The following is a 19,077-nucleotide window of genomic DNA, read 5'->3' as shown; positions in this document are numbered from 1 at the left end:
ATTTGCCCAGGATGCCCCAGAGTGTGAAAGCCCCAGGATATTAACTGAAAAACAGCAACAACAATAAAAGCTGGAACAATATTGGAGCAAAAGTCTTCATTTCCCAATCTTATTTATTCCCAGGTAGAATCAAGCATTGCCTGGTTGATATTAGTAAACACAGTAGGAAGTCTAACAACACCAGGTTAAAGTCCAACAGATTTATTTGGTAGCAAAAGCCACTAGCTTTCGGAACAGGCTGTCCCTTCGTCAGGGACGAAGGGATGAAGGGACAGCCTGTTCCGAAAGCTTGTGTGGCTTTTGTTACCAAATAAACCTGTTGGACTTTAACCTGGTGTTGTTAGACTTCCTACTGTGTTTACCCCAGTCCAACGCCGGCATCTCCACATCATGATATTAGTAAGTCAGAAAAAAGGAACATTAACAAGTCATGAAGAATCAATGTCACACTGTCTGTCAGAGAGACACTGGAGAGAGAGAGAATAGCAGCAAGCAAACTTGCCAGTGAATTGCATCACTGGGATTGTGTTGCTCTGGGATATCTGTGCTGCAGTGGTCAGCATGGGCTGTTCTCTCATTCTCCACTCATTCAACATCAACACACTGCTTTATTTCCCAAAGGGCAAAGGACCACAATAGCTGCCTGATAATCAGGGTGGACCTCGATAGCAGAGTTGCTGTAGTTTGATGTGTAAAGTGCTTGGCAGATGCAGATACAACAAAATGTCCAGCTGTTGGAGTGTGGACCCTTGCTCTATGGTTGTGTGCTGGCCTCTGAGTCCAAAGGCTTTTGGCTTGAGCCCAACTCCAGTGGCTTGAGCGTAGCGCTGAGGGAGTGCCACATTGCTGCTGATGCTAAATGGCATCAGCCATTTATCAGCCATAATATGCAGTGGACAGTTTAATGCACTGGTACCTGAGGGACATTCCAATCTCAATTCTCATTCATCTCCAGGTGACATGTGGGGAAGATTTTGGGGAAATCTGTATCCTTGGTCAATTCCATATCCATCAGAAGAAGACATCGATGTGACATCCGAAATGGTCAAACAGGTATGTTGACTGCCAAGCCTCCACCTCCTTCTCCAGGGCAATTGGAGATGGGTGATAAATGCTGGGTCAGCCAGTGTCTGCCCACCTCCCCATCAAAGAATTAAAATAGACATAGCCCCTCCTATACTAAGGGTGTTGTTACTCTTTGAAATAAATTCTCCAATTTGATGTCGTTGAACCATGACTTACGCTGTGATGGTACAACAGAACATTGTGAGGAACTAGGCCCGAGGCCTACCTCAGTCTGAATGGAGGTTGAATTCAATGCTATTAGCTTTATTCTGACCCACACGCGAACTGTCTTGCCAACTAATCTAACCCACTCCAACTAAGCATGTCACAACATTTAATTAAACTATATCAAATACAATTACTTCAATTGGACTGGTTGGAAGAAAAAAGTACCAAATTTAATATGTTTGTGTGTTCACATAGCCAGAGGGTGAAGTTACACATTTACCATGGTGTTGGTGGGGTACAGATGATGCTGTTAGAGTTTAACCAGCCGAGACTATGCACCAACAGACAGAGAAAGCCATGATGAGGTTCCCACTGCTTCTCCAATAGGGCTACCCTGCTTACGGTGGCTGGCAGGGTTATCTGGTCTCAAGTATTTAGCGAGAAGTCCTCTATGCTGGGGCAGACTGACCGGCCAATCATCCCTGATATACTGTATGTGCCACAGATGTCACATGGTTCAGTCCCTCTGTCTGATCGAAGACAGAGGGTGGTGGTGGATGGAAAATTTTCGGATTGGAGGCAGGTTGCTAGCGGAGTGCCACAGGGATCAGTGCTTGGTCCTCTGCTCTTTATGATTTTTATTAATGACTTAGAGGAGGGGGCTGAAGGGTGGATCAGTAAATTTGCTGATGACACCAAGATTGGTGGAGTAGTGGATGAGGTGGAGGGCTGTTGTAGGCTGCAAAGAGACATAGATAGGATGCAAAGCTGGGCTGAAAAATGGCAAAAGGAGTTTAACCCTGATAAATGTGAGGTGATTCATTTTGGTAGGACGAATTTAAATGTGGATTACAGGGTCAAAGGTAGGGTTCTGAAGACTGTGGAGGAACAGAGAGATCTTGGGGTCCATATCCACAGATCTCTAAAGGTTGCCACTCAAGTGGATAGAGCTGTGAAGAAGGCCTATAGTGTGTTAGCTTTTATTAACAGGGGGTTGGAGTTTAAGAGCCGTGGGGTTATGCTGCAACTGTACAGGACCTTGGTGAGACCACATTTGGAATATTGTGTGCAGTTCTGGTCACCTCACTATAAGAAGGATGTGGAAGCGCTGGAAAGAGTGCAGAGGAGATTTACCAGGATGCTGCCTGGTTTGGAGGGTAGGTCTTATGAGGAAAGGTTGAGGGAGCTAGGGCTGTTCTCTCTGGAGCGGAGGAGGCTGAGGGGAGACTTAATAGAGGTTTATAAAATGATGAAGGGGATAGATAGAGTGAACGTTCAAAGACTATTTCCTCGGGTGGATGGAGCTATTACAAGGGGGCATAACTATAGGGTTCGTGGTGGGAGATACAGGAAGGATATCAGAGGTAGGTTCTTTACGCAGAGAGTGATTGGGGTGTGAGAAAAGAGTGCTGATTGGTTAGCATGTGGAATCTGATTGGTAGAGGTGTTGCCATGGAGAAAGTACCAGTTAACAGATGACTGACAGTTCACTGACAAGCTCTGTTTAAATTCAAACCAGGTTGGCTCTGACTGGTCCAGGCCGTTGTGAATGAACCAAAGAATGGTTGTCGCCTATTTTGTTTAGATGAAACAAGCGCAATATGTGTACTTGTTCTTTCTGTCTGCAGAGGACAGGGCCCTGTGTATTAATATATGTAGCTTCTAGCATGCATTGCACTGCGAGCCCCACTGATAGTCTTAAATTGGTTGTGAGTAATTCTTAGCACACTCAGGATTATTTAGCAAATGCTGTCCAATTGTGGAATCACACCTAATGTTGGACACTGTGTTTTGAGGTTGGTTTTGTAAGGTCAGTACATTGCCTGTTGTGAGCAGCTGTAGGAACATGCTGCTTGATACAATCTGCTAATCTTTGGGGATTCATTGCCCAGCAGAACACTGGCATGGACATTTGTTGACCGCATTATTCATTGTATGATAGGCAGAACATTTAAAAAAAATTAATTTTGCCAATACAAGGTATCGATGTAGAATTATTCTATTATCTTGTTCTCTTTCATGTTAAGGTTTCTCTAAATCCCACGATTGTTTGAGTGTGGAGCAGAGGCAGATTCCTTACTGTCTTATTGCTAATGTGTGACTTCTCTCCTTGTCATTTCAGAGGTGGAATCCGAAGAAAATGTTCCAGAAGGCAGATGCATTCTTTCAATCTTTGGGCCTTAAACCGATGAATGATCATTTCTGGAATAATTCCATGATCGAGAAACCCGCTGATGGTCGAAAGGTTGTCTGCCATCCAACAGCGTGGGACATGGGCAATGGAGTGGACTTCAGGTACAGCTTATATAGAACGGCCGTTAATGGAATCCAAGCCAGGCGATGAAGACAAAACAGACACACAGGGCAGGATTTTCCAGCTGTGCTCGCTCCAAGGCAGGAGATTCCTGCCCGAGGTCAATGGACCTGTGCATGGTCCACCTCTCTCTGATTCCTGTGACGGGCAGGATGGGAAAATTCCTGTGACGGGCAGGATGGGAAAATTCCGCCCAGTGTTTTACTTTATTGAGAGAATGTAGTGACCTTGTTCAGTCTCACAGCTCTCCACACACGCACGCATGCACGCACACATACATGCGTACACACACGCACACACACACACACATGCACACACACATACACACGCGTGTGCACACACGCACACACGCGCGTGCGCACACACACATGTGCACATACACACACGTGCACACACACACGTGCACACACGCACACAGTGTCCCAGATGTCCCCATTTTAAATGCAGTTTTAAAATAAAATGGTAGATCAATAAAATAAATGAATGGGGGTGACAGCACATGACAGGACACTGTCACAGAAATGAAACTTTCAAAGGAAACTGAGGTAATCAAACCAAACTATTATTGCTGGGCTGGTGATGTACTCCAACATTTTATATGCTGTTCTGAACAGAAAATTAATCAATAAAATAATTAACTTAAAGAGGGGTGATAGCCCCCGGTGGGGCATTATAACAAAACAATCATAACTTCAAAGGAAGCCTGACTAAACTAAAATGTCATTTCCAGGGCTGATGATGCATCCCAGGAACCCGATTTATATGTACTCAATATACTTAGTTAAACAACATCCTTCTCCTGTCTGTCTTAACAATATAATTTACAAACTATTAACAACTGCTGGGAACTGGAAAAAATACTGAGCTCTTCAGCTTTTTTTAAATATTAACATGCAAAATATTTAATAACTTTCCATTAAATTTCTTCACTTTGCATTGTATAATCCATCAAAATAAATATTTCCCCTCCTGTTTGTAGGGTATGAAGTATAAATTTCTACTTAAGTGGGATAAATATTGGGAAGAGCAATTGTCTTTGATTCCCCCCCTACAACCTCCAACCTAGTCACTGCCTCAGCTTGAATAAAACACATCACAACCTTAATGTTATGTTTGAACCTGTAACCTCTATGCCACCAAGACTGCCGACCTTTGCCTCTGTAACATTTGCTCATCTCTGCCCTGCCACAGCCCATCTTCTGAAAAAATCTTCATCCGTGCTTTATCTGCCTCAAGACACAACTATCCCAGTACTCACCTTGCTACCCAATCATGTTCCACCCTCTGGAGGTCATCCCAAAATCCGCTGCCCATTCCCCGACTCACATCATGTCCCATTTATACATCAGCCCTGTGCTCGCTGGGTCCCAGCCTGGCATTCCCTCATTTTCAACACGTTCGTCTTTCTTTTCAAAGGCCTTCAATGGCATTGCCGGAATGTTCTGGCTGTTCACATCCTGCCAGCGCTGAAAAAACAAGGACGGAAAATTTGGTGCTCAACCAGACCTCCATTCCCTGCAGCGGGACCAGAGAATCCTGCCGACGTGAATGGCCGGAAAATTCTGGCAAATGTCTTTCTGTTCACCTGAAACCTCCTCCAGCCCCAAGGTCTCTGCACTGCTCCAAATCCTGGGCCTCTCCTGCAAGGTTGATTTTTATCCCTTCAGCACTAGTTATCCAGCTGAAATGAGAGATTACAGTGAAGAAACCCACACTTGGCATCATGTCTCTACATCCTGCAACATTCAGAAGCATGGAATTATTACAGTGTAGATGGAGGCCATTTGGCCCATTGTGTCTGTACCAGCTCTCCAAATGAGAAACTCACCTAGTTCCATTCACCTGCCCTCCCCTTGTAACCCTGCATATTCTCCTTTTTCAGATAACCCTTTGAATGCTTCCGCCTCCACCAAATTTTCAGACAGAACATTCTAGACCCTAACATGAAAACGTTTTTCCTCATAGCGCTATTGCTTGTTTTACTAATTTCTTTAACTCTGTAGCCTCGATCCTTTCATGAGTAGGGACAGTTTCTACCTTAAACATGTGCCTTTAAAGGTTGAGCTGCAGAGAGCATCATGTGACCCGGGTAGCCAATCAGGGACTAGGGTCAAACTTGGGGCGGGGGTCACACGACCCAGGTAACCAATCAGGGTGAGGGATCACCCTATCAAGCAGGGGCTTGCATGGCCAATTTGATCCTGGAAGCAGACAGAGAGCCATGAGGCTGTAAGCCTGTGTGTTATAGTGATATTTAAATAAACATTGCAGTTGTTATTTACCCAAATGGTGAACAGGAATTCTTACAGTGTCCTTTGAGACTGTGGGGCCCTGTATGTTTCAATTCAGTCACTCAATTTGCTTACATCACTGGGATGAGTTCCTTTCTACCTTGGATATGAAAGTGAGCTCTGGCTTTTTCTGTGAAATAACCGATTATCAATCAACCATGACCAAAAATGATCCATTTACAACCTAATGAAGAAAGGACTGTGATTAAGAAAAAGGTTGAGACCAAAATCTGCATTTTGGAGGAGATTCCATGACAATGAAAAGGAGATAAATTCAACTTGCGCTACAGAAGAAATATATGTTTTTTTAACTCCAGGATTAAAATGTGCACTAAAGTGACGATGGAAGACTTCTTAACTGTCCACCATGAAATGGGCCATATACAGTACGACATGGAGTACGCACACCAACCCTACTTGTTACGAGGTGGGGCAAATGAAGGCTTCCATGAGGGTGTCGGGGAAATCATGTCACTCTCAGCAGCTACCCCCGAGTATCTGAAGTCACTGGGTCTTCTTCCAGCCTCTTTTATTGAAAAAAATGGTAGGTACTTAACGTCTAGTTATTTGACCAGACTTCCAGCCATGCTATTGTCATAGTTAAAGTAAGCATTAGTGCGGGGAGAGTATTCGTAATGATTAATGTCACTCTATATTTGATGTGGAGATGCTGGCATTGGATAAGGGTGTACACAGTAAGAAGTCTCACAACACCAAGTTAAAGTCCAACAGATTTATTTGGAATCACGATCTTTCAGAGTGCTGCTCCTTTAACAGGTGAGTGGAGAGTTGGGTTCACAAACATGGCACATAGAGTCACCGACACAATTGCAAGATAATGGTTGGAATGTGAGTCTTTACAGGTAATCAAGTCTTTACAGGTACAGACAGTGCGAGTGGAGAGAGGGTTAAGCACAGGTTAAAGAGGTATGATTTGTCTCAAGCCAGGACAGTTAGTGAGATTTTGCAAGCCCAGGACCCCAAGATCCCGGTTGAGGCCGTCTTCATGTGTGCGGAACTTGGCTATCAGTTTCTGCTCGGCGACTCTGCGCTGTCGTGTGTCGTGAAGGCCGCCTTGGAGAACGCTTACCCAAAGATCAGAGGCTGAATGCCCGTGACTGCTGAAGTGTTCCCCAACAGGAAGAGAACACTCCTGCTTGGTGATTGTCGAGCGGTGTTCATTCATCCATTGTTGTAGCATCTGCATGGTGTCACCGATGTACCATGCCTCGGGACATCTTTTCCTGCAGCGTATGATCAATCTTGTGAATGTCCACTACCGCTGTGTCCCCTTCATAGCAATTATTAGTAAAATTTGAAGCAGAAAACAACACAAAGTGAGGGATTCAATTGCTACGCACTGTCATTGTACCAGATCATGGGTAAAGTTTTATATTAGTCATAATTAGGCTTACATTAACACTTTAATGAACTTGCTGTGAAAATCCCCTAGTCGATACACTCCGGCACCTGTTCAGGTACACTGAGGGCGGATTTACCATGGCCAATGCACCTAACCAGCACGTCTTTCGGATCGTGGGAGGAAACTGAAGCACCCAGAGGAAAACCATGCAGACTCCACACAGACAGTGACCCAAGCCAGAAATCGAACCCAGGTCCCTAGCACTGTGAGGCAGCAGTGCTAACCACGGTGCCACCCTGCCACCCCCTGGGTAAATGAAGTGACTTATCATGAAGCCTTTATCCCTGGTTTCACACACCATCGATCTTTCTCTTACATCGAGCACAGGACCTTCTGAGTGTTCTAAATTTTTAAGATCTCTTCTAATGTGAGTCTTAGCTTGATCTGGCAAGCTCGGAGAGGAATTGAACAGTTTTAAATAAATAGAAATCGTATTTAAAATTATGAACATGTTGGAAATTATATTAATGTAAAGCTGAGATTCTAAGGAAGGGGATAGGAGGGAGATTATGTGGAAAAGGGAGGGTAGGTCGAGAAGGTAAATTGTTATTAAGATTATGAATAAATATATTGGAATGTGGTGATAATATTATAGTAAACTATTTAGGAAAACTTATTAATGAATTATTATTTCAGTAATATAAGGTGTGAAGTGAATAACCTTCAGAAAATACTTCCCCATTATTATTGTTTCTAATGTGCAATGTCTCTAACGGCCCACTATTACTTTACTGGCCCTCCATTTCTCTGACAGATTGAGACTCCATTTACCCACCATTATTCCAAAAGTCCTCATACTGCTCCAACAATCCTCCCATTACTCTCTGTTACTCCGGGTGGGATTCTCCCATCTCGTCTGTGCCCATCCCGCTGCCAGCAAGAATGGAGAATTTGGCGATCCAGCCAAAAGTCCACTCACTGCAGCAGCACCAGGGAATCCCAGCCGCGGACCAGATCGGAGCTTTTCCGTGTCCATCTCTGCTTGATGTATAAACCTAGGCTGTGCCCTCCCAATGGGACACTCACTCCAGAAGGCCCTCACATCCGTCCACTTTGCAGATGGAATTTGTGCACAGTGAGTAGGAGGGGATTCCTCCCCTGCCCAACAAAGGGGTGATGAGATTGATTTGACTGCCCCAACCTCCCCTCGAACTGTGCACTCTGGGGAAATTTTGGGTGATCGCGTGAAGTGGATCATAATGTTTCAACCACTCAAAGTCAAAGTCACACACATCAAAAATATGCCAGATTGAATCTTTGATCTTGCTGAATAACACTAGAGCTGAGCTTTGCAAGTGGCTTCAATGTTCCTAAGACCATAAGATATAGGAGCAGAATTAGGCCATTCAGTCCATCGGGCAGCACGGTGGCACAGTGGTTAACACTACTGCCTCACAGCACTAGGGACCCGGGTTCAATTCCGGCCTTGGGTGACTGTCTATGTGGAGTTTGCACGTTCTCCCCTTGTCTGCGTGTGTTTCTTCCGGGTTCCTCCCACAGTCCAAATATGTGCAGGTTAGGTTGATTGGCCATGCTAAATTGACCCTTAATGTCAGGGGGATTAGAAGGGTAGAAATGTGGGGTTACGGGATAGGACAGGATCTGGTGGGATTGTGGTCAGTGCAGGGTCGATGGGCCAAATGACCTCCTTCTGCATTGTAGGTTCTATGATCTATGAGTCTGCTCCACCATTCAATCATGGCTGATAAGTTTCTCAACCCCCCTTTCCCCATAACCTTTGATCCCTTTACCAATCAAGAACCTATCTTAATTATCTCTGTCTTAAATACACTCAATGACCTGGCTTCCACAGCCTTCTGTGAAACGAATTCCTTAGATTCATCACCCTCTGAAGACATCTCAGTCTGTGTCCTCGGGTCTTAGTCTCCCCTACTAATGGAAGCATCTTCCCCAGGTCCACTCTATCCAGGCCTTTCAGTATTCTGTAAGTTTCAATGATATCTCCCCCCCTCATCTTTCTAAACTTCATTGAGTACCGACCCAGAGTCCTCAAACACACCTCATATGTCAAACTTTTCATTCCTGGAAGATGCAAGAGGAATTATATTTCCATTTGCGATCACCAGGACCTCCAAGGATAGTGACACCAATCGCATTGCCATGTAGTGAGTCCGACTGCAAAGTTCCCCTGCCAGGTAAGGACAGGCGAGTGTTCTGTCAACACCAAAACATCCCACTTCAGATATCCGCTTGTAGAATCTGAGGAACCATACCCACGAGGATTCATTGTCTTCAGGGGAAGACCTCATGGAACATTGACCTCTGTAATCTTACCATCGCCTCACGTATCGACTGGCCTACTTGGAATAATGGGAGGTATGTTTTCGAATAGTTTGTTTGGATTTGCAAGCAATTTCCATGCTTGTTTTGAGACAGTCAAATCCTCTTTATAATGAGAGTGTTAAACCCTTGTAATTATAATTGGAGCAAAACCAGTCACCAAATGAGGCTAATTTACTGAATCTCATTGTTCACATCAGTCGCATTAAGTAATAGCAAAGAATAAGTTTTTCTTATTCTTTCATGTGGGTGTCACTGGCAAGGCCAGCATTTGTTGCCCATCCTTAATTGCCCCTCAACCAAATAACTCGCTTCGCCATTTCTGAAGGCAGTTAAGAGTCAACCACATTGCTGTGGCTCTGGAGTCACATGTAGGCCAGACTGGGTAAGGACAGCAAATTCCCTTCCCTAAAGGACAATAATGAACCAAATGGGTTTTTATAACAATTAAAGATAGTTTTATAGTCATCAAAACTGAGACTCCTCTTTAATTCTAGGTTTATTAATTGAATTTAAATTCTACCAGCTGCCATGGTACGATTTGAACCCATCATGTTTTTGCCTTTTTAGTCCAGTGATATTATCACTATGCCACCATCTCCCATTAGTGTTGGTGGGTAGCACTAACAATTAGCAGGGTGATATAACAGTGCGATTCCTCCTACCCTAGAGACTGACATCAACTTCCTGTTGAAGCAAGCACTGACAATTGTTGGAACTTTACCTTTCACATTCATGATGGAAGAATGGCGCTGGAAAATGTTCCGTGGAGAAATACCCAAAGATCAGTGGATGAAAAAGTATTGGGAAATGAAGTAAGTATGCGTCCAATTCAACGCCCTGCTCCAGCAGCCTGATTAACCTTCTCATTGAAAAAATGGATTTGCAAGAATGTTGCCAGGGCTTGAAAATTGCAGCTATGAGGAGAGATTGGACAGGCTCGGGTTGGTTTCCACAAGTGGTAATTGATGCCGGATCAATTATTAATTTAAATCTGAGACTGATAGATTTTTGTTATCCAAATGTATGAAGGGATCGGGGGGGAAAAGACAGGACAATGAAGTATGTTTATAGATTTGCCATGATCTCACTGAGTGGCAAAACCGATGGAGAGAGTAAATGGCCCGCTCCTAGTCCTATGTTCCTTCTTAAGTTCCTGAACTAAATTGTGCAATTTTAAAAGGAGGTGTAGGAGCAGAAAGAGGTGTATAGTATGTACATAAATCTTCAAAGATGGCAAGACAAGTGGAGATGTCATCAAAAAAGTCTACGGCACTCTGGGCAAGCAAGGCAAATTATACTTGTGGTGAACCATCGTTGGTTCCCACCAGGTAGTACTGAGCCAGGGTCTGGCCAGTACTATGAGTCTGTATATATGTTGCTGTTGGGGTTAGGGTTGGGTTGTTCTACTTGTTACTGTTGGGGTTAGGGTTGGGCTGTTCTACCTGTATTATAGTTATTATGGTACATCCCAGTCGGGCTCCGCCTCCTGGGAGAGGTATAAAGGTCACTGCTCTGTCTGGGACCCCTCAGTCTGGGATCGTGTACTATATATGGTAGCTTCATTGTAATAGTAAATAAAAGCCTTTATTTTGTAATAGTAAATAAGCCTTTATTTCCTTGAGCATCTCTAGCCTCGTGAGTTATATCGCGCATCAATACTGAACCGATATAAAGCTCCCAGCTAGGGGTATGGTGTCAAATTGTGGTCATCACACTATTAGGAAGGATGCCAAGGCATTGGAGAGGGTGCGGGGGGAGATTTATTTGAACGGCACAAGGGACAAGGCTCTTCAGTTCCATGGAGAGACTGGAGAAGTTGGGATTGTTCCCCTTAGAGTGCAAGAGGTTACGGGGAAATTTAATAGAACTGTTCCAGATCATGAGGAGTTTTGACAGAGGAAATAAAGAGAATTGCTTTACTGACAGGAAGGTGGTTAACCAAAGGACAGCCATTTAAGTGAATTAGCCAAAAAAACATAAAGGTGAGCAGAATTGTAATGTTTCATACAAGTTGCTACGATCTGGCCCTAAGGGGTGGTGGAAGATTCAATAACAGCTTCCAAAAAACTAGGATAAATACTTGAAGGGGGAGAATTGCAAGGATATGGGGAAAAAAGCAAGGGAGTGGGACAAACTGGAAAGCTCTTTCAATGGGAACTGTCATTATTTGTACTTTTCCTTAGACGGGAGATTGTCGGAGTTGTCGAACCTCTTCCACACGATGAAACCTACTGTGACCCAGCTGCTCTGTACCATGTTTCCAATGACTATTCCTTCATAAGGTACATGTACCAATATTCAGTACTTGTACAACAGTGTTAAATCCAGGTTTTCCTGGTGTTGGCAACATTTACAGTAATGTCAGTCCAAAGTATGCTTAGCTATATTGTGTCCAATTTTCTCATCATTGCTTGTCTGCACCAATGTAGATGTGACTATTAAAATTCACTTTTTCACAAATACTTTTTGGGCAGCACGGTAGCACTGGTTAGTAGTGGTTAGAACTGCTGCCTCACAGCGCCAGGGACCCGGGTTCAATTCCCAACTTGGGTCACTGTCTGTGTGGAGTCTGCACGTTCTACCCGTGTCTGCGTGGGTTTCCTCCGGGTGCTCCGGTTTGCACCCACAGTCTGAAAGACGTGCGGGTTAGGTGGATTGGTCATGCTAAATTGCCCCTCAGTGTAGCCGAACAGGCACCTTTTGCACTGAGGGATCCTGTGACTCTCTGGGATTCTGTCTAATCCATGGCAAAAATGGAAAATTTGGCATTCCAGCCAAAACTCTATTAACTCTCAATGTCACCAGAGAATCACAGCCACAAACGATATTGGAGGATTCCAGCTGCACTCCGGCTGATTTGATATTTTTAACTTCCTCTGGTCAGTTTAATAAGGCAACAAATGCAAACATATAGCTTGACTGCTTCTAAAGCCTAGCGGATCTGAGGTAAAAACTGCTCTCTACCTCCCTCGCCTCTGTTATAATATATCTTTAAGCGGTAGCAGCATGCCTTCATTAGGAAGCAAGTGTGTCATGTCATCGAGCCATGGTTTCATTTTGGCTCATGAACAACACACACAGCTCAGTTTTTTATTATTCGTTCATGTGATGTGGGCATCACTGGATGGACCAGCATTTATTGCCCATCCCTGAGGGCTTTGAAGAGTCACCCTTATGGGTCTGGAGTCACATGTAGGTCAGATGGGGTAAGGACAGCAGATTTCCTTCCCTGAAGGACGTTAGTGAACCAGATGGGCTTTTACAACAACAGTTTCATGGTCATCATTAGACTTTATATTCCAGATTTTTATTGAATTAAATTTTAAACATCTGTCATGGTGGGATTCAAACACAGGTCCTCAGACCATTACCCTGGGTCTTTGGATTACTAGTTTAGTATAAAATCACTAGGTCACCACGTCCCCAGTAGGAATGCTGATGTTGTTCAGCTTTCTATCCATGTATATATGTCCTCACGTCTAAATAAATGAACCCACAACCTTTACTCAGTCCCTAATGAGTGATTAATGTCGTTATATCACCATAAAGTGATAGCCTCTTCCCAATGGCCTTACTCAGTTAGTCAAAGTAATGATAGACCAGCTTCCTGGGGAATAGTCCTCTTGGAATATTGAAGAAGATTTTGTCCTTGTGATGGGTCATTCTGATCAAATATAACAACTGAGAAATTCTGATTCATGTTGGGTTATGAATGTGTCGATTGGATTGTTTCGACTGTGCGATCTACAGCTGCTGTAGAGAGTAGAAATGGTGTGTGTTAGTTACTGTGCTATTTAGCTACCGTTTAAAATAAAAGCTTACCTCGCCATTCTCTTCAGGTACTACACAAGGACATTCTACCAGTTCCAGTTCCATAAAGCGCTGTGTGAAAAGGCTGGCCATCGCGGTGAACTGCACAAATGTGCCATCACCAACTCCACGGTAGCAGGCAAGGCACTCAGGCAAGTTTCAATCCCTTGCATCCTCGTGTGGATCTAACGTAAGTGCACTCAATTCACAGGAAATTCCCAGTAGTCTCTCTGAGTTACTTCTTAAAGCAAACAGACATGGTAACAGTGCATGCTTTGCACCTTAGTCCAACTATTTGCTCACAGTGTTAATAAAGGTCCATTGTATATTCAAGGCTTTGTGTTCCAGGCAATTGGGGAGTATTCCATCACACTGCTGACTTGTGCCTTGTCGATGGCGGACAGACTTTGGAGAGTCAAGTAGGGATTTCCTCTCCACAGAATTCACAGCCTCTGACCTGCTCCTGTAGCCACAGTATTTATATGGCTAGCCCAGTTCAGTTTCTGGTCAATGGTAACCCCCAGATAGTGTGGGATTTGATGTGCGATATAACTCACGAGGCTAGAGATGCTCAAGGAAATAAAGGCTTTTATTGACTACTACAATAGAGCTACCATATATAATACACGATCCCAGACTAAAGGGTCCCAGACAGAGCAGTGACCTTTATACCTCTCCCAGGAGGCGGAGCCCGACTGGGATGTACCATAATAACTATATTACAGGTAGAACAGCCCAACCCTAACCCCAACAGTAACATGTAGAACAGCCCAACCCTAACCCCAACAGTAACATATATACAGACTCATAGTACTGGCCAGACCCTGGCTCAGCACTACCTGGTGGGAACCAACGATGGTTCACCACAGGATTCAGTGACTAGAATGTCATTAAATGTTAAAGGTAGTTGGTTAGATTCTTTCTCTTGTTGGAGATGGTCATTGTCTGACATTTGTGTGGCATAAATGTTTTTTTGCCACTTATCAGTCAAAACCTCAATGTTGTCCAAGTCTTGCTGAATTTGGACACGGATTTGCTTCAGTATCTGAGGAGTAGTGAATGGTGTTGAACCATTGGTATGGGCAATAAATGCTGGCCTGGCTAGCGACCCCCCTATGCCACTGAAAGAATCATTTTAAAAAGTGTGTTCACCTCTGGGTCACAAAATTTTGTGTTCATGCCCAACTTCAGGGCTTGGGTACAAAAATCAAGATTAACGCTCCTGCTGCAGTGCTAAGGGACTGCTGCATAATTGGAGGTGCTTTTGTTTCCGAATGAGGCATTAAGCTGATGTCCCATCTGCCTCTCATATAGATATAAAAGATGCTGTAAGACACTGTTTTGAAGAAGACCCAGGTGAGTTTCCTGGCCAATGTTTGTTAAACTTCAAAAAGCCAGTTGGTGAAGGAAAAGACCAGGAACAGAACTTCACACTCGCCCCCCCACCCCACCCCATCCCCCCCAAACCCCCCATCTCCCCCATCTCCTCCCAGTGGATTTAGAGGTGGGGGAGAGCGACTGTAACATTTTTCAGACAGCCTTCCCTTCAGGCTCCTGCCCACCAGGATCTCCTCACAATCTCACCCTGGGTCAGACGAGGCCTCGGTTGCTCTGCTCACCCACGGCCAATTAATTAACATTTAAGGACCGCTTCCTGGCTAACCTGAGACTTCGGGCCTCCATCAGCAGCCTCCTTTTAACCTCAGGTCCCCACCCACCCCCTCAAAACTGTCTGACCCCCACGGGAGCTCCCTCCTGTGTCCCCCGTCTCTCCACCAACAATCTAACCACCCACTATGGACAGGGATGCATTTGCTGATGGCTCCTCCTTGATTTGATTTATTATTGTCACACGTATTAGCATACGGTGAAAAGTATTGTTTCTCGCATGCAAAACAGACAAAGCATACCGTTCATAGAGAAAGAAATGAGAGCGTGCAGAATGTAGTGTTACAGTCATAGCTTGGATGTACAGAAAGATCAACTTAGTGCAAGATAAGTCCATTCAAAAGTCTGACAGCAGCAGGGAAGAAGCTGTTCTTGAATCGGTTGGTACGTGACCTCAGACTTTTGTATCTTTTTCCCGAAGGAAGAAGGTGGAAGAGAGAATGTCCGGGGTGTGTGGGGTCCTTAGTTATGCTGGCTGCTTTGCCGAGGCAGCAGGAAGTGTAGACAGAGTCAATGGATGGGAGGCTGGTTTGCGTGATGGATTGGGCTACATTCACGACCTTTTGTAGTTCCTCACAAGGCGGAAAGGGAAACTCCGTCATCTGAAATTTCCTGGCCTAGGCGTCAGCTTTTTACTCAGTTTGAAACGATATATCACAGACACATGTAATTCCTAACTCTATGAACCCACCGCCATGGCATTGCAATGTAACTAAAAGGAAACTGAGCAGAGTTAAATGAAAATGTTGGGCGAGATTTTCTGGTCCTCCCCTGCTCACCACGGGAATCATAATCATAATGGGTGAGACAGAACGTTCGGCGGGTCATTGAAAGGTTCCGTTGACTTTGGGTGGGGAATTTGCATCTTGCAGCGCATGTGGTCGGAAAATCCCACCTGTTCTTTTTGGGGGCTGCACTCCAACCCCTGCACTGCCCAGCAACTGTGGGAAGAGTGTCCCTTTATACTCTCCAGAGTAAGAATCAAATAAACAAATGAGCTACTTAACAGCTCCTTAAAGGGGCTCTGTGACAACTATGAAAAACCTGAACAGAAATGTATCGGATTGAATTAAAATAACCTTCCTGGGACCCTGCAGCATTCTCCAGCTGTGGGAGGAGTGTCTTTCCACACATGTGAGTGAGTGTCACTCCCGCCTGTATACACTTCAACTTCATTTGTTTGATTAACAATGTTTACTGCTCACTCGTTGTCACAGAGTGGGATCGTCCAGTCATTTATCGCATTGCGGTTTGTGGGATCTTGCTGTGTGCAAATTGTCTGCCACGTTTCCTACATCATGCCAGTGACTCCACCTCAGAGGTGCGCCACCGGCTGGTCATGAGCAGATCATCTGATCCTGCGATCGTTGATTTAGTGATAAATATTGCCCAGGAAGAGTTTGCCCTTCTCCTCTTCACCATATAGTGCCACGGGATCTGTACAAGCACCTGAGGGGGGCACACTGGGTCCAGTTTGACGTCTTACCCGAAAACGGCACTCTCAACAATGCAGCTGTCTCTGGGTAATGCCCTGGCGCTGCCAGTCCCTGAACTCTGCCCTCTGGACTATGAGAAGGGCTTGAATCCACAAAGGTGTGACTCAGAGATCAAGGTGCTCCTATGGGACTGACACCCTCCTACTTAGCACCCTGATTAAACTCTAACCCTGATTGGGCAGTGAGTCACCCAGCACTTGATTGGCTCAATGTTGGCTGTGTTTGATTTGGAGTTAAAAGTTTTATATAAATGTGAGTTGCTGTTGTTATCTCCATAATGCATAATCAGTTGTGTGATAATTTTTATTCCTTACCACATCCAGTACATCGATTGTCAGATTTAATGCAATCTGGACACAGGAGCCACTCTGTCCTTTTGTTATAGATAGATAGAAGGAATGAAGAAGCATCTCCATAGGCACTTACCTGTTCCTACCTGTTTCTCTCTCATGCAGTGATATGCTTAAACTCGGGAAGTCTCAATCCTGGACCAGAGCACTCGAGCAAGTAACTGGAGAAACTCGAATGAACGCTTTACCTCTACTGACATATTTCAGTCCCTTGTATGCCTGGCTGAAGGAAAATAATGCAAAGAACGGCCGAAAGGTCGGTTGGGACACCAACTGGAGCCCATGTAAGTAAAGGGCCGGATAATCCAGCAATCCCTTCACATGTTTGACTGGTGATTTTATACTTATTAAATGCCATGAAGGACGATGTGCGATGGGGAGATGATAGCCTCGTGGTACTATTGTTAGACTATTAATCCAGAAACTCAGCTAATGTTCTGGGGGACCTGGGTTTGAATCCTGCCACGGCAGGTGGTGGACTGCGAACTGTTACTGTCCAGGAAACTGGGAACTGTTACAGTGGTGGAATGTCACAGATGTAGGTTAGGAGAGACTCAATAAGGTTTATGACCCTGTCAGGGACCATCCACAGTTACAGAGAAACCAAAATGCCTTCTTTTAACCAGAAGAACAATACCACCAAGCTTTCACAACTTTTCTCAAGAAAACACAAATGTTAGTTTTTTCAAATACATGAATAGGATGGGAATGGAAGGATACGGACTCCGTAAGTGCATATGGTTTTAATTTAGGCCGGCATCATGATCGGCGCAGGCTTGGAGGGTGGAAGGGCCCGTTACTGTGCTGTACTGTTCTTTGTTCTTCTTACTCACTATTATTTACTTCTGTAAGGAACAGCCATGATTATGCCATAATCCTCTGGAAACTATCTTTAAATCTGCTCATCTTCAGCTATTCTCAAAGGTAGAACTTTCATGTACCCGCTCCTACATGTGGATGCTGCAGTTTCTTGTACAAGTTGCTTCCAAGCTAATCTTAATTGATTGATTTCTTTGCACAAGACTCGATGAGGCCCACTGTACATACTTCAATTAATTTCACACGAGGCAACCTCCCAGCTCACTCACAGTATTCAAACTGAGGTTAGGGCTCACCCATATTCCACATGGTGAATAATAAAGTGAGTTTTTTCCTCTGCTTCCAGTGCAGGTCTAGGCTAGCTATCATTTACTTTAACTATCTTCTCAATGAGCTGCAAACCACACTAGGTCCAAACTGAAGCGAAACCTCCCAGCAACCATCCAGATAAATTGAAACCAGAGAGCCTCCACCCATCACCGGGATGACATAGCCTGCTCTGGGATGTCCTTGAGCAGATCTTCATGTTAATTATCCCGCATTTACAGTGTCTTCTTTAATCTGAAGTAAATGGATTTTACAGCCTTCCAGGGTTCACGAATGCGTTTAAACTAATTTAGCTTCAACCCCACTAAACGAAAACAACTCTGAGAATGTGCTTCTTGCAAATATTGTAGATGTCATGTCCCCAGCTCCTTAGTTAAGCCTAACCCTGCTGTTCTATAGCTTCATCTTTTCTATTCCTTCGAAGGAACACAAGTCACCCTTTTAACTGCCATTTCCTGAGATGTTCTAAAGCCCAGCATTTTAATGACCTTACTTTAATCTTCCCAGGATTAAAAACTATCTCTAAATGTTAACATCAACTATCAACTACATATTCGCAACAAAGGGGAAAGGAAAATATATCTAAGCTGGAGATAGGAAGAAATAAATTCCATGGGGCATGAACAGGTTAAAATAATGGGTCTACTTGGGCTAGTGCTGTTTGTGGATGTTGGGAAGGAGATAGAATCAGATGATTTGGGATTGGGGTTGTAGGCCATCAAGGAAATGAAGTCACTGACTGTCTTGGCTTGATGTACAGTGCTGGCCATGAGCCAGTGAGGGTAGGAAGAAGAACCAGCAAGAGTTGGCATTGAGTCAGCTAGGTGGAGATTGGGTTGCCAAACAACAAGGCCCTCCACCACCCCCCATCCCTCACCCCTATCCCGTCCCCATACTTTGCCAGCAGTTTATGGGGGATGCATTCTCTGGCCACCCTGCGGCATGTTTCTCGTGGCGGGAAGTGGTGTGCCATTCTCCGGCTGTGGGATGTTCTGGTCCCACTGCTGTCAATGGGATTTCCCACTCATTGCACCCCACAACC

At 44.5% G+C, this 19,077-nt stretch overlaps 1 protein-coding gene across 1 annotated transcript in view; it reads left to right on the top strand.

The window, feature by feature from the left end:
• The window catches only part of ace2 (angiotensin I converting enzyme 2), a 66,497-nt gene that overhangs the window by 20,440 nt on the left and 26,980 nt on the right, over positions 1–19,077 (top strand). The window contains exons 7-13 of the mRNA XM_078232268.1: positions 956–1,053; positions 3,356–3,528; positions 6,156–6,382; positions 10,233–10,377; positions 11,749–11,847; positions 13,405–13,527; positions 16,995–17,173. Coding sequence (XP_078088394.1) covers positions 956–1,053; positions 3,356–3,528; positions 6,156–6,382; positions 10,233–10,377; positions 11,749–11,847; positions 13,405–13,527; positions 16,995–17,173 — 1,044 coding nt within the window. The remainder of the gene's footprint in view (positions 1–955; positions 1,054–3,355; positions 3,529–6,155; positions 6,383–10,232; positions 10,378–11,748; positions 11,848–13,404; positions 13,528–16,994; positions 17,174–19,077) is intronic.

The sequence above is a fragment of the Mustelus asterias genome, chromosome 17 (genome assembly GCF_964213995.1).
Source record: "Mustelus asterias chromosome 17, sMusAst1.hap1.1, whole genome shotgun sequence".
Classification (NCBI taxonomy): Eukaryota; Metazoa; Chordata; class Chondrichthyes; order Carcharhiniformes; family Triakidae; genus Mustelus; species Mustelus asterias.
The sequence above is the reverse complement of the archived record's forward strand: the minus strand, read 5'-3'. Positions and strand labels throughout refer to the sequence as shown.